The sequence below is a fragment of the Balearica regulorum genome, chromosome 9 (genome assembly GCF_011004875.1).
Source record: "Balearica regulorum gibbericeps isolate bBalReg1 chromosome 9, bBalReg1.pri, whole genome shotgun sequence".
NCBI classification, from domain to species: Eukaryota; Metazoa; Chordata; class Aves; order Gruiformes; family Gruidae; genus Balearica; species Balearica regulorum.
In genome coordinates, this window is record NC_046192.1 from 10,933,901 (window position 1) to 10,958,256 (window position 24,356).

General features: G+C 41.0%; 2 protein-coding genes across 3 annotated transcripts; both read right to left on the reverse strand.

The window, feature by feature from the left end:
- Window positions 1-9: 9 nt before the first annotated feature.
- On the reverse strand, window positions 10-16,692 carry LOC104639225 (thiamine transporter 2). Of its 2 annotated transcripts, XM_075761062.1 has the most exons (6): window positions 16,648-16,692; window positions 10,139-10,295; window positions 7,330-8,146; window positions 5,068-5,260; window positions 4,445-4,586; window positions 10-3,610 (listed from the first exon to the last, which is right to left on the reverse strand). In XM_075761062.1, exons 2-6 carry the CDS (start codon window positions 10,286-10,288, stop codon window positions 3,488-3,490), a joined length of 1,425 nt encoding a protein of 474 aa, XP_075617177.1. In that variant the 5' UTR covers window positions 10,289-10,295; window positions 16,648-16,692; the 3' UTR covers window positions 10-3,487. The 2 variants fall into 2 exon arrangements, with proteins under 2 accessions (XP_075617177.1, XP_075617179.1); XM_075761064.1 differs by lacking the exon at window positions 16,648-16,692 and having other exon boundaries at window positions 10,139-10,741.
- Window positions 14,072-21,535, reverse strand: LOC104642336 (thiamine transporter 2). The gene is made up of 5 exons (XM_075761065.1): window positions 21,311-21,535; window positions 20,161-20,977; window positions 18,311-18,503; window positions 16,648-16,789; window positions 14,072-15,415 (listed from the first exon to the last, which is right to left on the reverse strand). The coding sequence occupies exons 1-5, from the start codon at window positions 21,512-21,514 to the stop codon at window positions 15,236-15,238; spliced, it is 1,536 nt and encodes a 511-aa protein (XP_075617180.1). The 5' UTR covers window positions 21,515-21,535; the 3' UTR covers window positions 14,072-15,235.
- Window positions 21,536-24,356: the final 2,821 nt, after the last annotated feature.

Below are 24,356 nucleotides of genomic sequence, written 5' to 3' on the forward strand. Positions count from 1 at the left end.
GTAGCATTATTTCTGTGCAGTAACATTTTACTGGGTTAAAATGTACATATTGTCTCACACACAGATGAGTTATCAAAAGCAATATGCTTAAAGGTGAGTTAAGCTTAAAATTTTCGCACGCCTCGCATATGTTTATGTCCTTGTGATTAAGCTTGCTGTTGTAGCTGAAGTGACATATCAGACAGGAAAATGTTAAGTGAACTTGGATTATTTTGACGGAGTAGCAGTGTAAGGACGGATACTGGAAGCACTGAGGAGGGTAGTTAATCTAGAAGTTGTTAGCTGCAAAAGACATAATTGTGGGTAGTTAATGACAGTCTTTGAACAAGGCTTAGTTGTGATCAGAACAGTATGTGTAAAAGCAGGCCAAGGTACCCACAGAAATAATAGCACTCTTTTTATTAAAAATTGATATATTAGTAAGACCTCCTGTGGAATATTAAATTCATTGATTATTTTATTTACTGGAATGTTTCCTGCCATACTGGAATGGAATTTGTAGAGGGGAAAAAATGTCTGGCTTGTCTAGTCTGTAATAATAAGAAGTTTCAGGAGAAATACAACTCTGCATCAGAGTAGTTGGTGATGGTGTTTTAAACACAGAGAACTTGGCTTAAGTTCAAGTGTAATACTGGAACAAAGTAAATAATGTAAACATATCATGAATACATAAACTGCAAGCTTAAAAGGTTTCTTACCAGCTGGAGAATAAATTTCTAACAGTTTTCAAGATAACAGGAATAAATAAGATCAGATTGATTTTTTTGAGAAAAGGATGTGCAAGCCCATTTGAGATGAATGCAAAAATTCATGAAGGTAAGACGTTTCACTTGCCTGCCTGAATCTGCTTATTTCTAGGGGAGCTGCCAAACATGACCACTGCTTAATAAACACTCTTATGCCAGTGCTTTTGACTTCCGATGCCTGCTTACAGCGGGGTAATAATTTCTGTATCTTTCTGAAGCTTTGGAGATCCCAAAGCAGGGGACAGGCAGCTTATACGGTAAGTTGCTCATAGCAGGATTCCTCATCTAAATGTCTGGTTTTCTTATGTTGGCATGTTTAAAGCTGAACCAGACTCGTAGTCGGTCTTTTCTGATGAGGACTGCTGGATAGAGTGTGGTGTATAGTTTGATTCCCAAGATTTTTGGGGAAAATCACTAAAGAAATCCCTAGCAATTGAGGGTTTCCAGGATGTTAATGATGCCCTTGCTCTTGCTGCTGGTTTTTAGCATAGTATAAATAGTTGTTCTTCCTTGTTGTTGACCTTACCTGTTTTGGGATGATAACACACAAATGTAGTAGAGTGGGGAACTGCAAGGATTTGGAACACTGAAATATGCTTATTGCAGGGAACTGGACCGAATCAGCCATGTGTCTCATTGAGGTGAATGGCCTTGTGGAACGGGAACAATCTTGTGCTCTCTTCACCTAAACTGATGCAAATTAAGCTTTGGGCAAGGGCTAATGAGATCAGCATCTGTTGAAATTGTTGTTCTGATCCAAATGAAGCTGATTTACTGCTAAGAGATACTGAAATGCATTTAAGTATGCAAGGCATGTAGTTTTAGATTATGCTGCAGAAATAGTGGAATACGTTATTTTTCATAACTAGCTTGAATGCAGATAAAAGGTTGGCAACTTTTACTGTACACAACCACATCTGTTTAGTGTATGCTCACTAATTTGAAGTTTGTCGAACTCCAGACAAGTAGCTGAAGATCTTGTGTTGTTTGGAGTCTTTTTTTATATTGAGCAGAAACTGACATCATAGCTGTTCTGGTGATTAGATTTTAAAAATAGCTATATTTAAAAAATTAATTATTCACCCATGATTATAAATGTTTTTTGTCTTAGAAATCTCTGCAGTTGTTCATGCAACTAGCATAGTTGCCAAAAAGCTATACTACTTCTGTACTAGCTTTTCAGTATCCTCTTCTGCTTTAGCATCGAAGCACTTCATAACTTTAGCTCTCTTAAATTTATTTGGAGACCTTCTAGATTAATACTTTTAATCCTAATATGCCAGCTCTTAATTGTGTAAGGAGATGCTGCAAGAGGTACGTCTGGAGTTCAGCAAGGCAGACGTGATGCCCAGGTTCTGCACTTCAGAGTTGCTTAATGGCTGCAAACTCCCAAGCATTGCTGAAACAAATGCTGAGGCAAGAAATTAATTTTAAAAGGACCAAATTTTAGTTCTCTCTCAGTAATTCCAACTAAGTATGATGCAAGTATTCTGCTCTCTTGAAGGGAAAACTTACTGGGGCATAAAGGCAAGCTCAAGCTGATTTTAAAAGTATTTTTAAAGGAATTAATGATTCTTACTTTCTTGTGAGCTGTACTGGGGGAAACACCAGTTACTTCTGACTTGGCACACCTGTAAATTGTGGTAAAGGAACACAATAGAATTTGCTGCTGTATCATGTGGTTGACTCCAAAGTGGACATTATTGAACACAGTTGGAAGAACATTCCCTAATTATCTTTAGTTATATCTAAACTTACAGGTCTGTTAAGTAAGACTGCCTTGTATAGAAATTGAAGTGTCTCCCCATGGCTTAAGTTAGTTTTAGGAGTTTCTTTGCTTCCAAAGAGAAGTGTGTGTGGGTCATGACAGTTGTCAGACATGATTACTGCATATGCTTATCAAGACAGACACTCAAAGGGACAGTTAGTGTGTTGTGTTCATACATCTTCCCCAAGCTCGCAGTAAAGCTGTCCCTGCATCAGTAGCAGTTGATCTGTATATAATGACATGTTTTCCTTACCATCCTGTAACTTCAGACTTCCAAGGAGTGCGTTGTCTGCGTGAAATCCGAAATGACTGCATTTGGCCATTTGTAAACTAAAGTGGCCGTACTGCTGTCTATATAGCATGGTAGTAACCCACCTTTGAACATACAGAAGTAGTGTCTGTTGGGAAAAAACACCTGGTTTACTGCTGTTGATTAACTTGCTTTAAAAATGCATGTTATTAACTTCCAGTTGAAAAAGCCTTAAGTCTTCAAAAGGCTTCTGTGGCAATCTTCCCACAGATCATCTTGCTGCTATGGGGCAACTGCTTCTTTAGATTCCCTAGGAGTGTTTGAAGGTCTTATGTCTGTGACTAAATTGCCTTTAATTGAAATCCTCAGTAGAATGGACAGTTCAAAGGTGGTGTTCTCTAAGCTCTTCTGTCATGGGGTTCAAGCATCTTGTATGTACTTGCTTGGTGTGCTCACTGAGCATTAATAGAAGTTTTGGTGTTGGATCACGAAATTTGAGTTGAAATGGAAGATTGCGGATTTTTTGGTAGTAAGTTACTGGTGAAGAAAGTGGGCAAAACACATCATCCTGTTGACAAAGCTCTTGATGCTGTAGGCTCATAAACAGCCGGTTTCACCATTGACTGGTCTTGCTTGATCGGGCATTACGTTTCTCCTAATTCATTGTTCAGGTGATGCAGCCTTCGGCACAGTTGCTTGCAACCATTCTTTTTGTCTCTGTTGCTAATGATGAATGTTTTCACCCGCCACACTGGTGTTTTTGCATTTGATGGAGATAATGGTGTATGTGCTTCTGATCAGGAAAATTCCAGCGATGAATGCAAAGTAGCTGCCATAAATGAGAAACTGGGAAATGGATGTGGGGGAGGAGGAAGAGTCAAAAACTGCTTTTGCTGTTAGGTAATAACTTAAGGAATGTCCTTCCACTGCTGCCTTCCCTGTCACCCATGCCCCAAAATGATCTCATCTTGAAAGGATTCAAGAAGTCTGGCTGCTTGACTTCATACTGTAGGAAGTCTGTGGTTGTAAAAGGAGGGGGAGAGAACACTGTTACGTGCTTCCCCTCCCCAGCTCAGCAAGGGTGGAGGACAGCTGCCCTGCACGCCTGGCTCTTCTCTGGAAAGATGAAAGCAAGAGGCTAGGACCTCATGCAGTATATAAGTTTAAATTTAGAAATTTAATGGGGAATCATGAGATTAATTTTCAGAATTACAGTAACTTAAGGGTGCATCCAATGAAATTATGTAACTTAGAATTACCCTAGTGATAGACCTATAGATTGCCTTTCTGCTTGCTTCCTGCTTCTGTTCAGGGTATTCTGACAATAAACCTGTGAATAGTAACCCTTTAAATAAAAAAAAAAAAAAAAAAAAAACCAAAACAACAAACCAAAACCAAACCACCGTAAAAACTCACCCTGAGTAAATAGATGGTGGTCTTTCCCTTCTGCTCTATGAAATTATTCTTAAAATTATTGCAGAAAAGCAAAACTGGCAGAACTAGAGGACAAGTATGTTGTAGTAGCTACTGACAGTTCACTTTAAATGAACCTGTTTTTCAAGTAACTGTCCTAAAGTAGCACATGACTTAGTATCTTCCCAAAGGCTGATCTTGGAGTAGAACCCTCTTTTGGAGGAGGAGAGTAGGGGAACTGAAAGTAGGGTGAGTAATACAGCTTACCTGGGTGCTGATGTCCAGTCCCAGACCTCTTGAATCTACAACAACAACAGTTAAAACTGTCTGAATCACCAGTGCAACAAAGTTGTTGAAGCCAAACATCAAAGCGTAACGCTCCATGCTTAGATTGACAGCAATCTGGAACCTGAAAATGAGTGAACAAGAATGTTTGCGATGTACTTAGGCAAGTTTGGGAACAGTTTAATGTGCGCAGTGGATTCTTCAATCTTGGCTATTGAGCTTTAACAGCTTCATTTTGGCTGTAATCCTTTGTTTTTCTCGCTTTGACATATTTGTGCATCCTACTTATCTTTTATTTACCTGAGTTGATATTTTTGCTAAATAGACTTGTGTATGCTCATCTGAACATGTAGAGAATACTTGTATGTAGATTGCTGAACAGCTAGATGCAGAATAAGGTAGTTTCTGACTTGGAGTAACCTATTGTAATGGTTAGATCAGATAATTTTAAGCACAGTTTTATATGGGCTAGAAATAATGTGCTGCTGTCATGACCTATTTAAAAATCTTATTTCTAAGGCAGCTTTCAGTAAAACTTTGATAGTTTTAAAAATGTGAGGCTTGCTGATTTAAGTCAATTTAATTAGAACAATTATTATACTTACGTTGCTATTGTTATAAGGAGCATATAGCATGCTTTAAATGCAAGGTAACCAGCATAACATGCCCAGATGTTGTCAGTAAAGTGCATGAGAAACAGAGAACCAGCATCCATTGCAGAGAAAATTCCCAAAGCCAGTTCTCCAGAAAGATCCCAATTTACTTTGACATATCCAACTGCCATGGCTGTTGCTGAACCTAAAAATTTAAAAGTAATACTTAAGACTCTGAAACATTATCATTCTTCTAGAGCCATTGCTTAACTGTGTAAATAGATCATGCCTGGAGCTTTTGAGACTGTTATGGTCACAATGGGCTTTGATAACGGTGTGGCTTATTTTCTTAGTGGAGTGGGAGTCTTCTGGCTGTTTGGATGTTTTTCTCCTTGCTTACAGAGCCTTCACAGTCTGAAGTACTCTGAGAAAGTGCCTCGTGCCCAAGGCTGGAGGCAGCAGTGTACAGTCTATTGTTACTCCATTTTTTGACAACTGTGAGCAAAGAGAAGAACAATCCCACCAAACATTTTCTGCCAAAATATGCATAATGGAGTTTAATTCCTTCACGTAAAGATCTTTATGAAATGAAAATGTGTTCCACTTCATGCTTTGCTTTTTTATGAAAGCATCTTTTCAGTTTCTGGTTGAAAAATCTTATGAACTGCATTTGTCAATGGCTTATTGACAATCACAGATAGTACAAGCCCTTACTTAAGTGTAATATGGTATAACAAACTCCACTGTCTTGGTGGTTTTCTTGTGGGTTTTTTTTTTTTTAACTGCAATAATGATGAGGTTTACTTTTCTCCCCATCTCAGTTCTGGAGAAATACTATTTACTGCTGTAAGAAAGTTATCTAGCAATGGGGGTGGGGGTTTTATGCTCCTTTAGCACAGAGGCTCCTGCAGGTTTATGAAAGCTCTTTGAAACACAGTATGCTGAGGTTAGTAGCTCAAATGCAAAGAGACGTCTGAGCTGGGCAGGCTATAGAGCAGTGAGTTCTCGGAGTCCAAAGAGTACCAGTTGCCTGGATGTCTTCAGGCAGGCTAGCACACTGGTGCGGAGTTGGACTTCATTTGCTGGCTGCATGGGCTCTGCATCAGGATTCAAAAAGTCATGGCAGGCCTGCTCCTTTGGTCCATCACTGCTCTAAGCAGAGGTTCCTAGCACCGAGAGTGCCTTTTTTACTCTGAAATAGTATCAAGGACCAGAGGGTGTAAAAGCAAGAAAGCCCTCGGGAATTTTGCTCAAACCAGTAGTCTGAGAACTTTGGAGTAGCTTCAAGAAATGTTTTTTCATGCTGATTGCAGGGAGGAAGAATAAACTGACAGTTCCCTGTGGAAGTGTGAGATGAAGCTCCTGGTATGAAGGAGACAGAGGTGTGTAAATGTAACTTGAAAATGAGGCTCTGTTGGTACTGCGCAACTATTCAAATGAAGAAGTTGCACTTTACTCATAAGCTTTCTGCAGCCAAAGAGGAATGTCGTTCAGATGGACCAAGTAACTGTAATCAGAGTCAGAATGGCCGAGGTTGGAAGAGATCTCTGGAGATCATGTAGCCCTGCTAAAAGCAAGGGCAACAAGAGCAAGCTGCTTGGGAGGCTTGTCTAGGTTTTGAACATCTCTGGGGGTGGAAAGTCCACACCTCTGGCCAACCTGTTCCAGCATTAAATCACCCTTACAAATAAAAATGTCCCTGTATGTTTAAATGGAACTTTGTTTAAATTTGTGCTCCTTGCCTATTGTCCTGTCACTGGGCACCACTGGGAAGAGTCCAGCTCAGTTGTCTTTACTTCTTCCTTTCCAGTATTTATGCACATTGATAGATCCCTTGTTTTCTCAAGGCTGAACAATTACAGTGCTCTCAGCCTCTCCTTGTATGTCACATCCAGAGGCAGACTCATGGATCAAGACACAGATGCAGTCACAAAGCACTTGTTCAGGACTTCAGCTGCTTATTTAGGATTAAATTCATGATCTAAACAGAGTTGTGAACTTAAACTCTTAAAATAATTTGGAGGAATGAGGGTCCCCTAAGAAGGAAAAGCTTATATCTATATATATTTATCAGACTGTTTACAAAAATAGTTTTAAAAGTTGTACAGTAAAAATGTGCTTTGCACACTATTTGTTTGGGTGTTATATATTGGAGGCTGTTGCTGTTGACCTTGGTTTTCGGAAGAAATAAACAGAAAGGCACCAAAGACATTGCTGAAGAATGCCATCAGCACAGGATGGGTTAGAAGTAGTTGCTAATTATCTTTTACCTACCTAAAAAAGTCGCTATTGCTTCAACAGCTCCATTGTACACTGCTGAGCTGTGAGAGGGGGCTCTGAAGTCCCACAGCACCTGGATGTAATTCAGGACCTGGTTAAAGCCTGCTGTAGCCAGAGCCCACCACAGAGACCAGTACAGAAGTTTCCTCGAGCTGTAGCAATCCCTCAAGTCCTTGCTCAGCTGCACCAGCACTCTGAGCACGTGGTGCTGGGGCTTGGCGTTGTCAGCCTGCGGTTCAGGAGTTGGTCCCCTGTCAGCAGACACAGAGCTCTTGTCCTCTTGGCAGCCCCACGGGCCGTCGGAGCCGAGCGTAGCCACAACTTTATCTGGTCCTGGGAGAGTTTCTGAGACATCTTTCCGGTGGAAGAACATACTCTTTTGAGGCATTGGGAGGAAAAAGGAGCACACGAATGCCAGGGACACGGAAGCCAATGTAATGGCATTAAGGTGGAAGTAGGATACATCTGCTAAGGAAACCAGCAGCTGTCCCAGGACGGCGGCAACGGTGGCTGCAACCAGAGTGATACTTCTGCAATAGCTCGTCACTCTCTGATAGTGATCGGTGCTGACGACACTGTAGATGTAGGCGTAATAGGCAACCTCGGTGGCTGTCACCATCCCGTAGAAGAATTCCACCACCTGCATGGCCACCAGTCCGTGTGCGAAGAGGAGCAAGAGCCATGTGACGATGAAGCTGACGCCCTGGAGGAGGAGGATGGGCTTGTAGCGCACGTAGTCTGTAATCAGGAAGACTGGGAAAAGGAGTGCGAGGTAGGAGTATGTCCAAACTGGGAAAATCTGGTTGGTAACCTGGCAGAGAATAAAGGAGGAATTTTTTAGAAAAATACACTTAAAACGTTGTTTTTTAAGCTTTTTGATGATGGTATTGGAGGAACATAGTTGTGGTGACAGGAAACATTGAATTGCATGCGTTGTGCAGACTTAAACTGACTTAAATTACAAAACTGTTAATGTACTCCTTAAGAGTCAAAGGTAGGGATGCTAGGCTCCACTACGTAAACAGGTGTATTGGATTAAAATGTAATTCTAGTCAATACCTATGAAGAAGGCAGATTTTGATGTGCAGCTTTTTAAAGCAGTTAGTGTTTTCTGTCCAGCATCAACTCCTGTTCCCCACAGTAGCTGAAAATGAATGTCTATTTAGTTTTACCTTTTATGTGAGTCATTGTATATTTTTGGTCACCTCTTTCCTGTATTAGAATTGGAAAGGAAAATGCATATGCCTCTCACGACGGAGGAACTGGATCTGCACATAGTGTGTGGTTGTTACTATGTTACCTTCATCTATGTCTTCTTCCAATTTAACATGTGAGAAGTAAGCAAGTCTTTGATGGAATGTTATTTTGGTAAATTTCAGTTGGCCTCCAATGCATAGATGTTCTAAAAAGAAATTCTTTCTCTTTTTCTAAAACCGATCTGTATTCAGGTTGGAAGGTACTGGTTGTTGTTGCTACTAAAGCTCAGTGCTTGCCCAGGCAGCTTGACTACAGCTGGGGGGGGGGGGGGGGGATATCCCCTTCTTTTAGATACAGTCATAGAAAAAGCCCACTTTGTGCAAGTTGCCTGTTCTGGGGAGGTTTTATCCAGTAATTGCTAGACCTGCTAGGGCATCATTCATGATCACTTGGTCTTTGCTTAAGCAATTAGACTAGAAAGGAATTGTTTCAAATGCTGGAGGAACAGTAGTAGGTGGTTATCTTTTTACTTCTAAACTGGTGCTGGTGTGAGGTGTATGGTGAGAAGGAGGTTCACTATATCTTTCCTGGTGACTTCTTTTGTTTCTCTGAACTCTGTTTAGAATTTTTAAGCGTGTGACTGAAACTTCTGGAACGACCTTACCAGAGGTGAGTTTGGCTGAAAGAGCCGGTATCCGTACTACACTTATTTTTGAGTTAAGGATTCTTGCTGAAATCAGAATTAAGGTATCCTTAAGGCTATTTGTCTATTTCATTTAGGAGAGAAAACTTTCCTTTGTGGTTAAAAAAAGTAATAAAAAAGGGGGGAAAAAAACCCCAACAACCCAAACCACGAGTATCTTTTTTGAGAAGAAACCTTGGGTTCACACTATGCTAGCAGATTCTGCCTTAACACTTGCTACTGCACATCAGGAATGACTGTTCTTTGTATTAGCAGCACGTGGGTGTACCAAGCTTGTGTTTTCTAATTATACCATGAGCTCCATGACTCAGCCACTTGTTAACTATGTCCCCTTTTGTTGGGAAGTGTACGCCCGAAGCAGCCAGTGCTGAACAGCAGAGCGGGACAAGGAAACTTGCAGTGCATGCTTTTGCCAATAATAAACCCAAACTTTTTTGGGTATGAATCTGATGTCCACAGATTAATGAACGCATAAAACAGCCCTGTAATGTGGGTAATAATCTAACAGCTCCTAAGGGGAAATTTGCTTGGTTTTCTTATGATTTGCAATCCCTATGTCACTGTCAGTGTAATCAATTCCATGATAAATATAAATAAACCTTAGTGTTGCCCCTCTTCTAGGTTTCTAGGTGGACAGAGGAACTAGCTGACTGGATTTTGCTGAAAATATCAATTGCTTAAACAACCATCAAAGTGGTTTCAAAGTCCTAAGAACGTAGGGGCTTTAAAGTTTTGACCTTCTGCAAAAGGGGTGACTCCTTACTCTTTTCCAGAAGTATCTTAAAAATGAGTTTCTAGATAAAATACCTGTATCATTGAACACTTCATCTCCACCTTCAGTTATTGCTGTAAGACTTAATGCTTTAAGCATTTTAACTATTACTTAAAAGAATAGTTACATACCTCTTCGATTGTTAGGTTTTTGTCTGGTCCAGTTAGATAAGGAGTGAGAAAAGATTCCGATGGCCTCATTGTGGAGAAAAATCCATTTGCACAGATGATCAGAGTGGAATAAATCCAGCTGTGACCTACAGCTCCCTTCCAGCAATTCATAGTCTACCTGTAAGAAAAAAGTTAGTGAAGAAATGAGCACATCAGGAATTTTATAAAGATGCTCTTCAGAGCTGGTAAAAATTCATTTGTAAGTTTACTTTTTAACGACCCCTACTTCAGCTAGTGTTTCTCTCACTAAATCTGCCAGTGATCACAGATGCAGCTTGTAAATGAACAACTTGGATCAAGGTGCACTGGTGGTGGTGAACTCCAGCCTCTGTATTGTTTATCAAAGGTTGTTCTTAATAACATACTTAGAACTGAGTGAATGTATCAGCGGAAGAATAGAGTTCCATTACAGTCTCATTTCCAAATAAATGAGTGGGCAAACTGAGATTAAAGCTCATTCTCAGCATGCTCCAGGAGGCTTTTTTGCAGCCTGAGAGCCAAGTGGAATGCCAGAAGTGCGAGCCTTTTTACAGACAATAAAAGCCACCAGCCAGCTCACAATCCATTGTGAGCTCAGCTTCCTCAAAATGCTTTAATACTCATCATGTTTCTTGTCCTTCAATCATTTGAGTGGGTAACGAAAAATGCAGAAACTATCTGCACATGGTACCTGTTCGGACTTAGAAAAGAGGAATCTTAACTTCACTTTTGAAAGTGATGATCGAAAGGAAAAGAATGATATTTGTGTCTTCACTGTAGTTGGCAGTAAAAAGACGTCTAAAGAGATTTGGGTTTTTAAAGCTTATTTTACTTGTTTTGTGTTTAAAAAGTCAACTCCACTGTTCCTGGAAAACAAGTGAAACAAGAATGTTCTGAAACATAAGAGAATGAAAGCAAAGCACTGACTGGTGTTTAATCAAGCTGTTACAAGCTATTTCTTTTAAATTATTGAATTCCATTTTATAGCAGACACTTTTTCAAAAGTGCTTTTACTTGCACTGTGAGATTGCATTTATTAGAACTTAGCAAAAATAGTGTGTTAAGGCAGTATTTCTATGACCTGAGAGGAATGTTACAAAAAACAGCCCTAACCTTGAAACTTTATTTTAAATGATTGCCTCTGATTATCATCTTTCTCTTACAAATCATTTATATAAAATATAGTCTGCGTTATCCTTAACTCTAGATCTGCCTTGCAATCTTTTGATATGTTATCTTTTCAAAATAAAAAATTAAACCCCATACTGATCAATAAGATCAGCATAAATCTTGCATTGCTTCCAAATCCACTGAGCAAGCGAGTGGCCAGCACATTTCCAAATAGCTCCGAAGGTGATGAATTACCTGTCAAAGCTGTGGCTGTGGTGCACTTGCTGTGGATTCCTGTGCGGTTTCCTCCTAGGATGACTTTTTGTCTTGTAGGAGAGCACCCAGAAACCACCCTTTCGAACTGGAGGTAGTAAGAAGTTTCTGTGTCTTTTTGTTTCCTAAAAGTTCTTTCTAAACTTCATAAAATGTTAACAGAATTTAAATAATAATTATTCATCATAGCTCTTCTTGTTTGCAGAGCTTGTCCATGAAGATTGCAGGGGAAGCTTTCTCGTTCACAGGTTTTGTCAGCATACTGAGTTCTAATTTTAAGATAAAGCTTGAAGACTCTCAGTAGCTAATGATTAATAAAAACTGACAGGGTAAGAAAGCAATCACTTGATTGCACTTTTGTGTTAATAAATACCTTTAAAAGCTCTGGTCTCCGATTCATGGGTAAGGCACAGCACCCGTTTTACAGCTTGGGCTGACACTGCACAGCACCGTGGCCCCTGGGCTCATGGGGTCTCTTCTGACTGTCCTGGCTTTGCTGGGGGTGCGGGGAGGTAGGACATGGAATGAATACCTCATACTATTAGTTGGCCAGGAATTACTTCTATATAAGGACCAATCTGTCACTTAAGGGCAAATGGACAAGAAGATAAGAAGCTTTTATTTTTTATTTTTTTTTTTTTTAGACTGGACTCCCTATGTCTTCCAAGGCGAATGCTGTGGCCCTGGCAAGGAGGGGTCCCCTGTGCTTCCCAGAGCAGCTTTGTGAACTGGGCACAGCTGGTCTTGTTCTACAGGTATGGAAACTTCTTGCACTGCTTCATGTGTAGTGCAACCAGGCAGAGAAGTGTTCACAGAAGGCAGGTATGCCTCTGCAGTTCGTTCTCTCTCTTTACCAATGGCTTCTGAGAAAGGAAAGGAACCCCTGGGGAGATGCTACTGGGTAGGTCTACTGACCTGCTGAAAGGTGGCTGCTGACGGCCATTTCTCTGGTAACCTGCACAGTGCTTGGTTAATACCTGCTTGATTTGAATACAGAGATACAATTTGTTCGCTGCCTTGTTGGCCGGAACTGGCCTTATCAGCTTGCTGGACTATATCTTCATGGTAGATGTGTGCCCAAACCCACTCATGTTTCAAAGGTAGTGTTCATCATTTAGAGGGGGTTGTAGCTATGGGGAGTGATGTGCTCAGCTCTGGATTTTCGTATTTGCATGGAATACTTTAGCATGATAGGAGAAAGATAAGCACTTAATACTAAAAGCTGCAAGGAGAGGTGGATTTGTTCAGAGTTTCCTTTTCCTGCAGAACTAGAGAGCCTGTGGTTCCAACCTTGCTCATAACCAGCCAAGCCTCAACTATCTGCTCTCCAAAGAGTGTGTGTGTAGATGAACATGCAGGTAGATGGGTGCATCCTACTGTTTTGGATGAAATCTCTAACTGATTGCTGGGTTGATATCGATTTGCAGCTGAAAACCCAGGGCAATGTAAGGCCTTCTGTTTGTCTTGCTGTTGTTTCTGCCTCCAATATATCATGTCCTTCCTAACGCTCCTAAGAGCTGCCCTCTTCCTTTCCTATTCCTCCCCCTGCCTCCCAAATTCTCCCCCCAACTTGCAACCTCAGAATCTTTGTTTTGGAAATTTGAGAGAATAAGAATAGATCTTTCCTTTTTAAGTCTTTTCCTGTTTTCTGAAAATTGTATTCTCTATAGCTGCAAACCAAATACATTGTGTCTGCTTGGTTCCTTTGCTCCTTAGTGGCATCCCATGTACACAGAAGGTAGTGGGCTCTGAGCAGTTCAGAATGGAAGAATTTTTATGGTTATTTCTACCAGTTTTTCTAGCTCCTTTCCTGCAGCTTACTACTGCTGTTATTTTTTTAATAATAGCAAAAAGTGTCACATGTTGCTGATTGCTTTCCTTTTGTCAGATACTGCAGAGAGAGAGAAGTATTTGTTAACTTTCTGTACCAAAGGCAGTTTGAGACCATGGAGCTGGAAATACCAAGTTCCTCTTTTTCATTTAAACATAAACTCTGGTTAGCTTCTAGTACAGGACTGGCACCTAGTTCTTTAACTACATGCCTCAGAAGAAGATTCCTATGCACAAGGAAAAGTAAAACCAGAATAGTCTTTGCTCTACTGGACTTTGTCCTCGTTTCTTCAGGCAGGAATACCATGCCCTCAGTTCTGCAGTACAAGAGATACTTACTGCTTAGTGGAGACTAAGTACATCTCCTGCTCTTACAACGGCATTGGTTTAGCTGCTTAGAGTCAGTTTACGACGGAGAATGGCCACACAGTGCACAACAGTAAACAAAAAGCCTAGAAAATCAGCTGGGTTCATTTGGTCAAATCCTACCGATTCTTCTCGTGACTTGAAACTAATTGTTTCTCTCTTGCCTGCTCTTGCCTCTGGGCAGTTTGTCTAGTTGCAGTATGTGACAATTGTATGAAAAGCACGTATGTCTGTACAAATGATAGCTTGTGTCTCTGCAGGAAAAATGATTCTGTAAATACTAAGTATTTTCTATTTTTATTAGTTAGATATAGGTATTGGAAGCTAGAAGCAAAAAGCAGTACAGAAATAACTTCAACATATAATTTATAATAAATTAAGCGTTTACTATGCAAACTCATTTATAGTCTCTTTTCTTCTCCTGGACTAACAGTCCTTTGTGCTGGACTAAAATAGCTGTAGGACTTGAAGCTTCTTGATAAATTCTGAGATGCTGACCTCGCCAAATCCTTGGCCACGATCAGTGGACCTCCCTCATTTGGCACTCAAAAGCACACACGATACTAGCTTTTTGTTTCAGTTATGAATCTTCTCAGATATTTGTGCTAATCTGGAATTTTTCTGTGTGAAATCAGCCAAATTTCTCCACAATATATTTCTCTGGCTTAGTCCGTACTACTCAATCCCTTTGGTATTTTTTCTTTTCCTGTTGAAACAGGCACTCAGTCCTGAATTTAATTTTACTGGAAGCCAGAAGGAAAGGAGTGGGGGGGGGTCTTTCATTTTGTTTTGACTCTGAAGTTTTTCCCTTCTGGGCTGAGACTGCTATGGACTCAGTACAGTGCTTAGGTTGCAGCTTTCAAATGTTGGCCAAGCAACAATTGTGGCTTAGCAGTGTCTCAGTGAACCTTCTCAGACAGGTTGTGCAAACGCTGCTTTTCTGCACCATTGTGTGCAAAAGGCTGGCTTCTGACGTGGGCTTTTAAATTAGAAAGGAGCAGTCTGTCACCAAATCGCCTGTAGTTAGTTCGGAAAGAATATAATGATGCAAACACAATCCCTTCTGGTTTGGTTCAGAACAACGTATGTACAAAGAGGAGGACAGACCCTTCACCCACATGCGTGAACAAACGTGCATGGAAGCAGCTTGCCAACACTGTATACGAGAGCTAGAACAAGGAAGGCAAGGTGAACTCCAAGCTTTGCCATCGTGCATAGTGGGATGCCAACGTGGTTGCTGTGTTCTTGTGTATAAATTACTGCTGTTAAGCTATTTATAGGCAAGTAAATAAGAATCTAAAGCAACTTATCTTTTCTTCCTGGCACAGTGCCATTATGGTGATCTCTCAGCTGGCATATGGTGTAATGAAGTGCTGTAATGATTCAGCGTAGCTTTTCAGGGCTGTGTTGTAAGTTCATCTTGCACTGCTGTTCCGTGCATGCTGCAGTAGGAGCTCTTCTCTGGGAGGGCCTGACCACATGAGCCTGTCTGCCTGATTCCTACAGCCATGTTGTATAGCCAGCTACAATCTGCTCTTTTGATTCGTGTTCAGCATGGTTCAGTTGCTCTTTGCAAGATCTTGCTATTTTCCTTTTGCATTTGCTTGAGACAAGCAGGCAAATGCTTCTGATCAAGAAAATCCCAGCTATGACTGCAAAATAGCTGCCATAAATTAAAAACTGGGAGGGGAGAGAAAAAGGCAGAAGAATTAATGAAAAACACATTAGGGAAACCCTGCTGTTTCTGAAGATGACAGACACTCTATTCTTTTGTTTACCTGTGTTCTTGTACAGTTTCTCTATGTTCCAAGTTTTTGCTTTGTGATTAAGCAAAATTTTATTTTTTCGAGCAAACAGCAGATCTTTGAGGAACGAAGAACTGCCCCTTGCTTCTAAGCCTTGTGCCTCTTAATAAACATTGGGGGCGGGGGGGATAGGAACAGGATTTTTTCCTATTAGTGCAAAATGTAGAAGCAGCTTCATTACCCACATAGTTATTATTAATGTAAGTGATGAGTCTGAGCTGGTCGGTTTTTGCTCTTACTTGCACATTTCAGTGCTGTCACCACACTGGCTTCAGTAAATATACCATGACTTTGTATCAATATTTCCAACAACAGTGTCAAGGCTATTTATGAAGTCCTACATATTCCTGTCCTTAATTTTAAAGTTTAAATTTTTAGTGTTTAATTCAATCTTTAATCTTTTAAAGTAACTTTTGCCTTCTCTGTGCAGAATATCTGAATAACTTTAATCTTCAAATCTGTGGGAGTAGGAAGCTGCCCCAGCTGAAATCCCATCTGAGAAAATGCAGAAGTCAGTACATTTCAGTGGATTCCAACATGAGTGGAATTGGGCTGACTGAAGTTAGGGACGCTGTTGTGACATAGGTTATCCCAAATTAAGTGTCCAAACTGTGGGCAGAAAACTCTGTTATTCACATTGAGACACAGACCAGATTTGCTCCTGAGCTGGAATTAGAAGGCAGGTGTCCTTTCCACTTGAGCTGAAATAACTCCAGTAACCCAGGCTGTGTCTCATGATCTTGAACTCCCCTAACAACATGTGGTCATGTTGATTCTGTATCTGAGAAAACCAGCCTGAATTTTTGGGGAGAGAAGATGTTATTCAGTGTCCTATTAATTAGCAAAAGCTGGTCAGATAGCAGGGCCTGATTATTTATGTTCTGTTGTATCTGCCTTTAAAAAGTCAAAGACCAGCATCTGTAATCCTAAATGCTGCACTAAAAGGCAAAAGGGAGGAATTATGGCTGACCAAGGGAAAAGCATGATGTCTAGATTTCTGTAGAAGAAAGAATTAAATTGTCCTTTGGCATAGCAATTTCTTTCTTGGTAAACTTTTGAAGATGAATTGGCTAAGCAATAAGTAGGAAGTAAGATAGTAGCACTTACCTGAGTTACTATGTCCAGTCCCAGGCCTCTTGAATCCACAACGACTACTGTAAGAATGGTCTGAATCACCAGTGCAACGAAGTTGTTAAATCCAAACATCAAGGCATAGCGTTCCATGCTCAGATTGACTGCAATCTGGAACCTAATGTGAGACTGGCAGGTCAGTTACTTCACACTGGGTGGAAAGCTGTTGCTCTCCATTTAGCTGATGAAGGGAAATGATTCATGCAGATGATATATCAAGGACAGAGTAAATGGTGCTTCATTTGTTTGTTTGCTTCCTTGCTTTCTCTAAAAAACCTGTATTGACTACCGTAGTGTTTTTGTACATGTTTGTGTTGCTTTTCCAGACCATGTTATTAGATGATCTGCTTTATCTAGTAGAATATCAGATCTATTTAACCTTCCCCTTTGTTCCTTCTCTACTTTCACAGACTGTGCCAGACAGGTTGTAAAGTCTCCGTGGTTGGACGCTTCCAAAGACCTGACCAGACAAACCATGACCTAATGTGGCACTGGCAGAAGTTCTCTCCCAGCTGGGAGGTTAGACTAGAAGGTCACTATGGGTATTTTCTAACCAACTTTGCTGTGATAATGTGGATCACTTTGTGCTTTATGGTTTGACAGTGGAGGTAGCATACTGCTTATTTCTGTCAAAAGCCTGTAGATTTTCCTTGCAATATCTTTTTTTTAAAGATAATCAGAACATATTCCCTTGCAATTGTTACCTCCAAAATTTCATTGATTTTTTTTTACTTTCCTTTTTTTTTTTTAGAATATGTTGAAATAGTCCAGACGTGGCCCACTATAATATACTAACAATCCACCAAAATGAAAATAGAGGATTCACTTGGCTTCATTCAAGATAGGCATAATCTTGTCATGCATTATAGTTTTTGCAGTTTTTTTTAAATGGCATCTGAATAATTTGGGGTTTTAACATAAAAATGCATCTAGTATTTTTAATGAAATAGTGTGGTATGTCTAAAGACATTCCAATCAATAAAATAACTTGAGTAATAAAAATGGTTTATATTTATTACACAATTAATATATTATCTTTGTTATTTACATTATTAATATTTTTCTATTTCTGACAACAGAATAGCTCGGTCTCCTAAGAGATCTTGCCTGAGTTTATATGTCCAAAGTTCTCTCTTATCCCTTCCTTACATCATAATATCATTAAGGATTATATGTATGAAGTTATGTTGGGGAACACTCTCTGCCAAATCTTTTCTGCATTCATGCAGTTCATAGCATGATAGAAAGTGTATCAGCAAGGTGGTCTAGACATAAAGGGGATCTTAAAGGATGGTTGTCAAGGTGCGCTTGTCCCTATTGTTCTCTTGGCATCTTCCATGCCAGGAAGGAGGAAAATAGCTTGCATGTTTTGCTGTTACCGTTACCTTTATTAATAAAGATACCTTGTACCTTGTTTAATTTCTGCCTGGGAAAATTTTCAATGTCCTATTGATAACTTTCATGGTTTAGAAAAATAAACCCAACACAACTAGACATTTAAGTGACCTTGTCTTTACCTAAAGAGTTATGTCTAGTATTAGATCAGCTACCTCTGAGTAAGAGGAGAGATGCCCAAAGTAAACTTAAAGTACGATTAATGTTCTGTGCATAATGGCAGCATGTAAGGTTTTATACTTACGTTGCTATTGTTATGAGGAGCATGTAGCATGCTTTGAAAATAAGATAGCTGGCGTAACATGCCCAAATGTTGGTAGTGAAGTGCATGAGAAATAGAGAACCAGCATCTATTGCAGAGAAGATCCCTAAAGCCAGTTCTCCAAAAAGGTTCCAGTTAATTTTCATATATTGTACTATGAAAGATGTTACCGAGCCTAGAAAAAGAAAAAAAGCCATGTAAATGTTGTATCTGTTCTACAGCCTATACTGCCAAGCCTGGGCACCCTCACATGCTGAAAGGCAATGCTGAATAATGAAGCAGAGTAGTTCTGAAGTGTTCTGAAAGAATTTCTAATCACTTTTGAAGTAGTGCAGATGACTGGTCATTTTTAGACAGCTGCATAAATCAAGTCTTTGCCATTCCTTTCTTAATGTTTTATTCCACTTCACAGGATAAACTGTTATGTAGAAGGATTCATTATTTAGCTGTTGTACCCAGCATGTATCTCTAGAGAGAGAATTAGGAACACTGGAGCTCAAGAAGAACAATTCTTCCAGTTTCTACTAATTTCCTTTATAGCTAAGGTAGGAAACCTTCTAGCTTACTGGTTTAGCTCTGTGCAGCTCATAAAGGGGCTAAGCTGTCAAAGAATGGAGTTTTGTGAGGTATCAAGTGACCATATTCAGGGAAATGAGAAAGGATAGACACTGTCTGCTTTTGGTGGGCCTCCTACAAAGACGCATCTCTTGTGAAGGTAAGCCACCTGACTATCCATCTTAGGGGTCTCATACAATTTTAAAACTTCTACACCTCTACATTGAGAAATAGGCAATTCCATGAGAAAGGGGAATTCATTAAGGAGTAGACACTACAGGAGTTAAGTGCTTCTAACTCATGATTCAGCTGGTCTTAACTCAAGATGAGAGTAATTTTTAATCTTAGAAGTATCTGTTTCCCCTTAATGACTGTAAGGGTAACCTGAATGACCAGGTATGATGCAGACATGTTTATTTTCCCTGATGGGTCACTCCCCAATGTCTTGTGCAAGTTCTCTACAGCAGCACAATATGAATATGTGAAATGCTGCCAAGTCAGGGTGGCGTTCTCTGTCTTACCTTTTGATAACTTATGTGGTGTGAGCATCTGCTTCCAGTGCAAAAGTGTAATGGTTAATGTCAGTAGTGTAATGAATTCAGTAAGGTCTTTTTCTGCAAATCTTAGAATGACTAAAATTCTTCTTTCCATCCTGCTGCACAAGAGTATTTCACTAGAAAAAAGATCTTAATGAGAGGATTGTTCTTTTTGTGTAAATTTTTTATGAAGAACTCATCTGTGTAAGCTGATACCATTGTTATGGAAACTGTGTGATCCTTGCTTTGCCTTGGCCTTATTTGGGGAAAAAGCCCAAACAAACCCAACAACCTCATCCAAAGAAACAAGGGTGCCTCTGAATGGATTTAGCAACTGGATGTAAAGTTGTGGATGCCCCCTCCCTGGAAGTGTTCAAGGCCAGGTTGGATGGGGCTTTGGGTGACCTGGGCTAGTGGAGGGTGTCCCTGCCCATGGCAGGGGGGTTGGAACTAGATGGTCTTTAAGGTCCTTTCCAACCCAAATTATGTATGATTCTACGTAAAGTCTGTGTGACTTATACACTCTCTGCATACTGGTAGGCTGAAGTTGGGTGTCCCAGTCCTAAAGAAAAATAGCATAGCTCGCATTTGAACAGTTCTGTACATCGAAGAAATAGGTCTTGAATGCACAATGCAAACACTGGGTTCCTGGGGCATCTGCAATGGAACGGCCTTTTAAAAGTGTTCTAAAGTAAAATTTCAGAGACTGCCTTTGTGATCGATGCTTAGACACTGACTTACTCAGGAAAGTCGCTATTGCTTCAACAGCTCCGTTGTACACTGCTGAGCTGTGAGAGGGGGCTCTGAAGTCCCACAGCACCTGGATGTAATTCAGGACCTGGTTAAAGCCTGCTGTAGCCAGAGCCCACCACAGAGACCAGTACAGAAGTTTCCTCGAGCTGTAGCAATCCCTCAAGTCCTTGCTCAGCTGCACCAGCACTCTGAGCACGTGGTGCTGGGGCTTGGCGTTGTCAGCCTGCGGTTCAGGAGTTGGTCCCCTGTCAGCAGACACAGAGCTCTTGTCCTCTTGGCAGCCCCACGGGCCGTCGGAGCCGAGCGTAGCCACAACTTTATCTGGTCCTGGGAGAGTTTCTGAGACATCTTTCCGGTGGAAGAACATACTCTTTTGAGGCATTGGGAGGAAAAAGGAGCACACGAATGCCAGGGACACGGAAGCCAATGTAATGGCATTAAGGTGGAAGTAGGATACATCTGCTAAGGAAACCAGCAGCTGTCCCAGGATGGCGGCAACGGTGGCTGCAACCAGAGTGATACTTCTGCAATAGCTCGTCACTCTCTGATAGTGATCGGTGCTGACGACACTGTAGATGTAGGCGTAATAGGCAACCTCGGTGGCTGTCACCATCCCGTAGAAGAATTCCACCACCTGCATGGCCACCAGTCCGTGTGCGAAGAGGAGCAAGAGCCATGTGACGATGAAGCTGACGCCCTGGAGGAGGAGGATGGGCTTGTAGCGCACGTAGTCTGTAATCAGGAAGACTGGGAAAAGGAGTGCGAGGTAGGAGTATGTCCAAACTGGGAAAATCTGGTTGGTAACCTGGCAGAGAAGAGGAAATCTCTGTGGTGTTATTCTTGGGGAAAGGAAGTTCACTTATTTTATAAACTTCCGTTTGTAGAGAGAGGTTTTTGCTCTAAAGGAATTCATAAAATATATAACCACGCTGAAGTGGCATATGACTGTTGAGCAAATGGATCTTAAATCCATTAAATGGATCTTTTATGTATGCCATCTGCAGCAAATTGTAACCTGCCAAAGCTGGTTACAGTTGCGCTTTTTATAGCTTTTATCTTTGCTTAAAAACTTTGTTTACAAAGTATTTTTTTTATTTTTGCTGCTGCATATAAAAGAAAAGGCAGAATAAAACCATACCTCATCTATGGTCAGGTTTTTATCTGGTCCTGTTAGATAGGGTGTTAGGAAAGGTTCTGATGGTTTCATCATGTAGAAGAATCCATAGAGGCAGAGGACCAGGGTGGGGAAAGTCCAGGTGTTGCTTTTCTCTTGCTTCAAGCAGCCCATGGCCTCTGCAGCAAAGGTGAGGAGGAGGTTTGTTAGAGGGATGATACTGCCCATGCAAGCACAAAGATGTCTTGTAGCTGATTTTTATTTTGTGGTTTCTAATGCTAAAGAGTGCTCTTTAGATGTTGGCAGTTGGAAAACATTTTTCTTCATAACTTTAAAGTGAACAGCTTTTCCTCACATTTGTCTGCTGTTTCTCTTTGTAGATAGTGTATAAAGAATGACTTGGAAGATCTTTCACTGGGAGACAGACTACACTGTCATTCAATCTGCACCAACCAAGCTAACCACAGGAAAAGCCTTTCTAGACAAAAGTTGCTGAAGACAGCTGAGGACTGAGATTTCACTCAACACCATAACTGATCACAACCAAGTACATTGTTGAATGACAAGTAATTAGTTCACAATTGCTGTTTTTTCTCCTTTGCCTCCTAGATGTGCATGGCTTTGCTGTTATGGAGAGCTGGTAACTCTGGAGCCTAGCAGATGAGAATTGCTAATTAATACAGAAAGGATGTCAAGCCAGATCCTCAGCTGGAATTAACTGCGTCAGAAGTCTAGTTTGGGTACAGACATCCTATTTTAAATCTATAAAAAATTTTTGCAGTCACTGAAGGTAATAGTTCACACTAAAATGAAATGAAGCAGATATTTTTGTTCTTGTCTCTAGCTGAGACTTATAGAATAAATTAAACTTATCAACTCTCCTGGACAGAGGCCAAAAAGAAGTCAAAATGGGTGTAATGGGGGGCATGCAAAGGAAATGGACAGTAAGTCATACTCTATATTCCTGTTGGTATAGGCAATGTCAGGAATCTAAACATGTGCAATTTATCTTTCAGAGCCCTGTGGAGGGTGCTTGTTACCAGCTGGGATTTCCATCACTCTGCTTTTGACTTTTACCTATTTACCTCCTGAGAACTCTTTTTTTTCAGGCAAAAGTTTTAATCTTAAAAATGAAGGCAGTGTGTTTTCCTCAAACTTTTTTGTAAGAGCTGAAGGAAGATCTCTTCCAAAACAGCCAAAAATATGAATGTTGTCTACATCACTCTAGATTGGATGGGCAGAGGATCCCCTTTAGGGTGTGATGATGTATAAGGCAGCAGGCATTGTGCGTATTCTTTTCTAACTTCACACCATGATAGCACATTTTACTAATGGCCTGATGCACTAAGAAATGGGTGCAGATCAAAAGGAATTTGAATTATTTTATGCATAATGGCTGAAACCATTGATGTTACAGGGTTTACAGCAGAAATTAATTTAGCTCTATGTGAGCTCTGTAGTGTGAACCACTAGAGGGCAAGATGATCCCAGCAAAGCAAAAATAGGTACGGGAGGAATGTGAGACACATCAGAGTGCTCAAGGAAAGAAGCATTTCTGCCCCTCCTTCTTCCCTTCCCAGTTGTAATAGCTTCTGCTGCAAACATGGCTTTGGCAGGACCGGTTTTGGCCCTTCCCGGGATCACACGTGCTTAGTCACCATAACATCCCCTCGCTCTCCTTTCACATGATAATCATTAGAGTGTTACAGCACCCTAATATCATGTGAAAGCTTCATGTGGTACCAAGAGATTCTGAGAAAGGCACCAAGAAGAGGGGTATGATGAGCATCTCTAGCACTGTAATAAAGAACATTTGTACAAGTTAGCTCTGTGACTTAGCCAGGTTACATTTTTCCCATCCCAGCCTAGATTCCTTGCTCCAGCCTGTTTCAGGTCTTGTCATGTTTGGTCTCCCCTGGCAGGCTGTGTGACATAAAGGCAGCAGGTCTTACAGATCCTTTCAAAATGTCCTGCACCTTGGGAGGCAAGTGTGCAGTAATCCCTGTTTTGAGCTGTGTACAGAAAAACTTGAGGTGTGCCCTGGTCCCTGCATTCCTCCAGTCCCAGCACATGCACTGTTTGGGGTTTTCTGCTAGACCTGTACCTCTAGTCTGTAGACTGAGGTACCCGTGTTAGGCTGGCAGATAAGTCAGATGAGAACTTTCCCACCTGATTTAAGCAGCTGTGCAGGAAAATCCTGCCACTGGTGCTGAGCTGGGAAACGCAGTGGGATGAGGGCTTCCAGGGGCAGCCTGCTCTGCCCTTGGGGACTGGGAGGTGGGTGCCATTTGGGCTGCAGTGGCGTGTGAGCTCACCTTGCACACCAGCTCTTCACTGTCAGTGAAGGGCTCTGCTGCAGCCCCGGCTCAGCTTTGCCAGCAGCTGGTATAATTGCTCCTTTCCGCATTCATAACCTCAAACCTCTGACAACGAGATCTATACCTTGGTGCTTAAGGGGGAGGGATCCAACTTGTTTGCATTCAGTCACCCCTTATGGTCAATTAGTCTTTTATAAATCTAGGCTTTTCTTAACTTTCGGAGAGATGATGGGATGCCTTGGTGTCATTCTGCAAAACCATCCTTTGTTTCCCCAATCAATTCTTGGTTAGTGCCGGAGCTGTCAGCTCTTCTCCCACACAGCCTGACATAGCCCCCCCAGACCGCTCTCTTCTCTTCTCCCTTTTTCACTGCTGGATTTCTGAAGTTCATATATAATCATACCTTGTCTGCTGGAGCTCTTCCTTTCTTACTTCCAAGGAAAAGGTCCCTTTTTAGTATTTTCAGTCTCTCTTCTGGCTGCCCTCTATTGCAGCTACTTGACTCTGGGTTTTGTGCTTTTCCTGTTCTTCTGGTATTTCAGCTTGGTCTGATGACACCTCCTTTGAAAACATTTCCAGCTGGCTTGCTTTCAGCATTCACTTTCAGCACCCTTAAAGGAACAGCCAGATAATCCTCGCCTGTCCTTGCCCAAAGGCAGCAGTAAGTCAAGACCCAGACTATTGTCTGGTGCTTGACTGGCACAAAATGATAGAGCTAGTCCTGTTCCCAAAGAATTTTGGATCTATTTGAC

Bases quoted from the DNA above. Each gene is read 5' to 3' on its own strand.
- LOC104639225 (XM_075761062.1), bottom strand. From the start codon at position 10,288: ATGAATTGCTGGAAGGGAGCTGTAGGTCACAGCTGGATTTATTCCACT. The intron at 4,587-5,067 runs GTAAGTATAATA...ACTCATTTTCAG, and splicing joins CTCCTTATAACAATAGCAAC to GTTCCAGATTGCTGTCAATC. The intron at 3,611-4,444 runs GTAAGCTGTATT...TCCATTTCCCAG, and splicing joins GACTGGACATCAGCACCCAG to TTTCTCATTTATGGCAGCTA.
- LOC104642336 (XM_075761065.1), bottom strand. From the start codon at position 21,514: ATGGGCAGTATCATCCCTCTAACAAACCTCCTCCTCACCTTTGCTGCA. The intron at 18,504-20,160 runs GTAAGTCAGTGT...TTCTTTTTCTAG, and splicing joins AGCAATAGCGACTTTCCTGA to GCTCGGTAACATCTTTCATA. The intron at 16,790-18,310 runs GTAAGTATAAAA...GTCTCACATTAG, and splicing joins CTCCTCATAACAATAGCAAC to GTTCCAGATTGCAGTCAATC.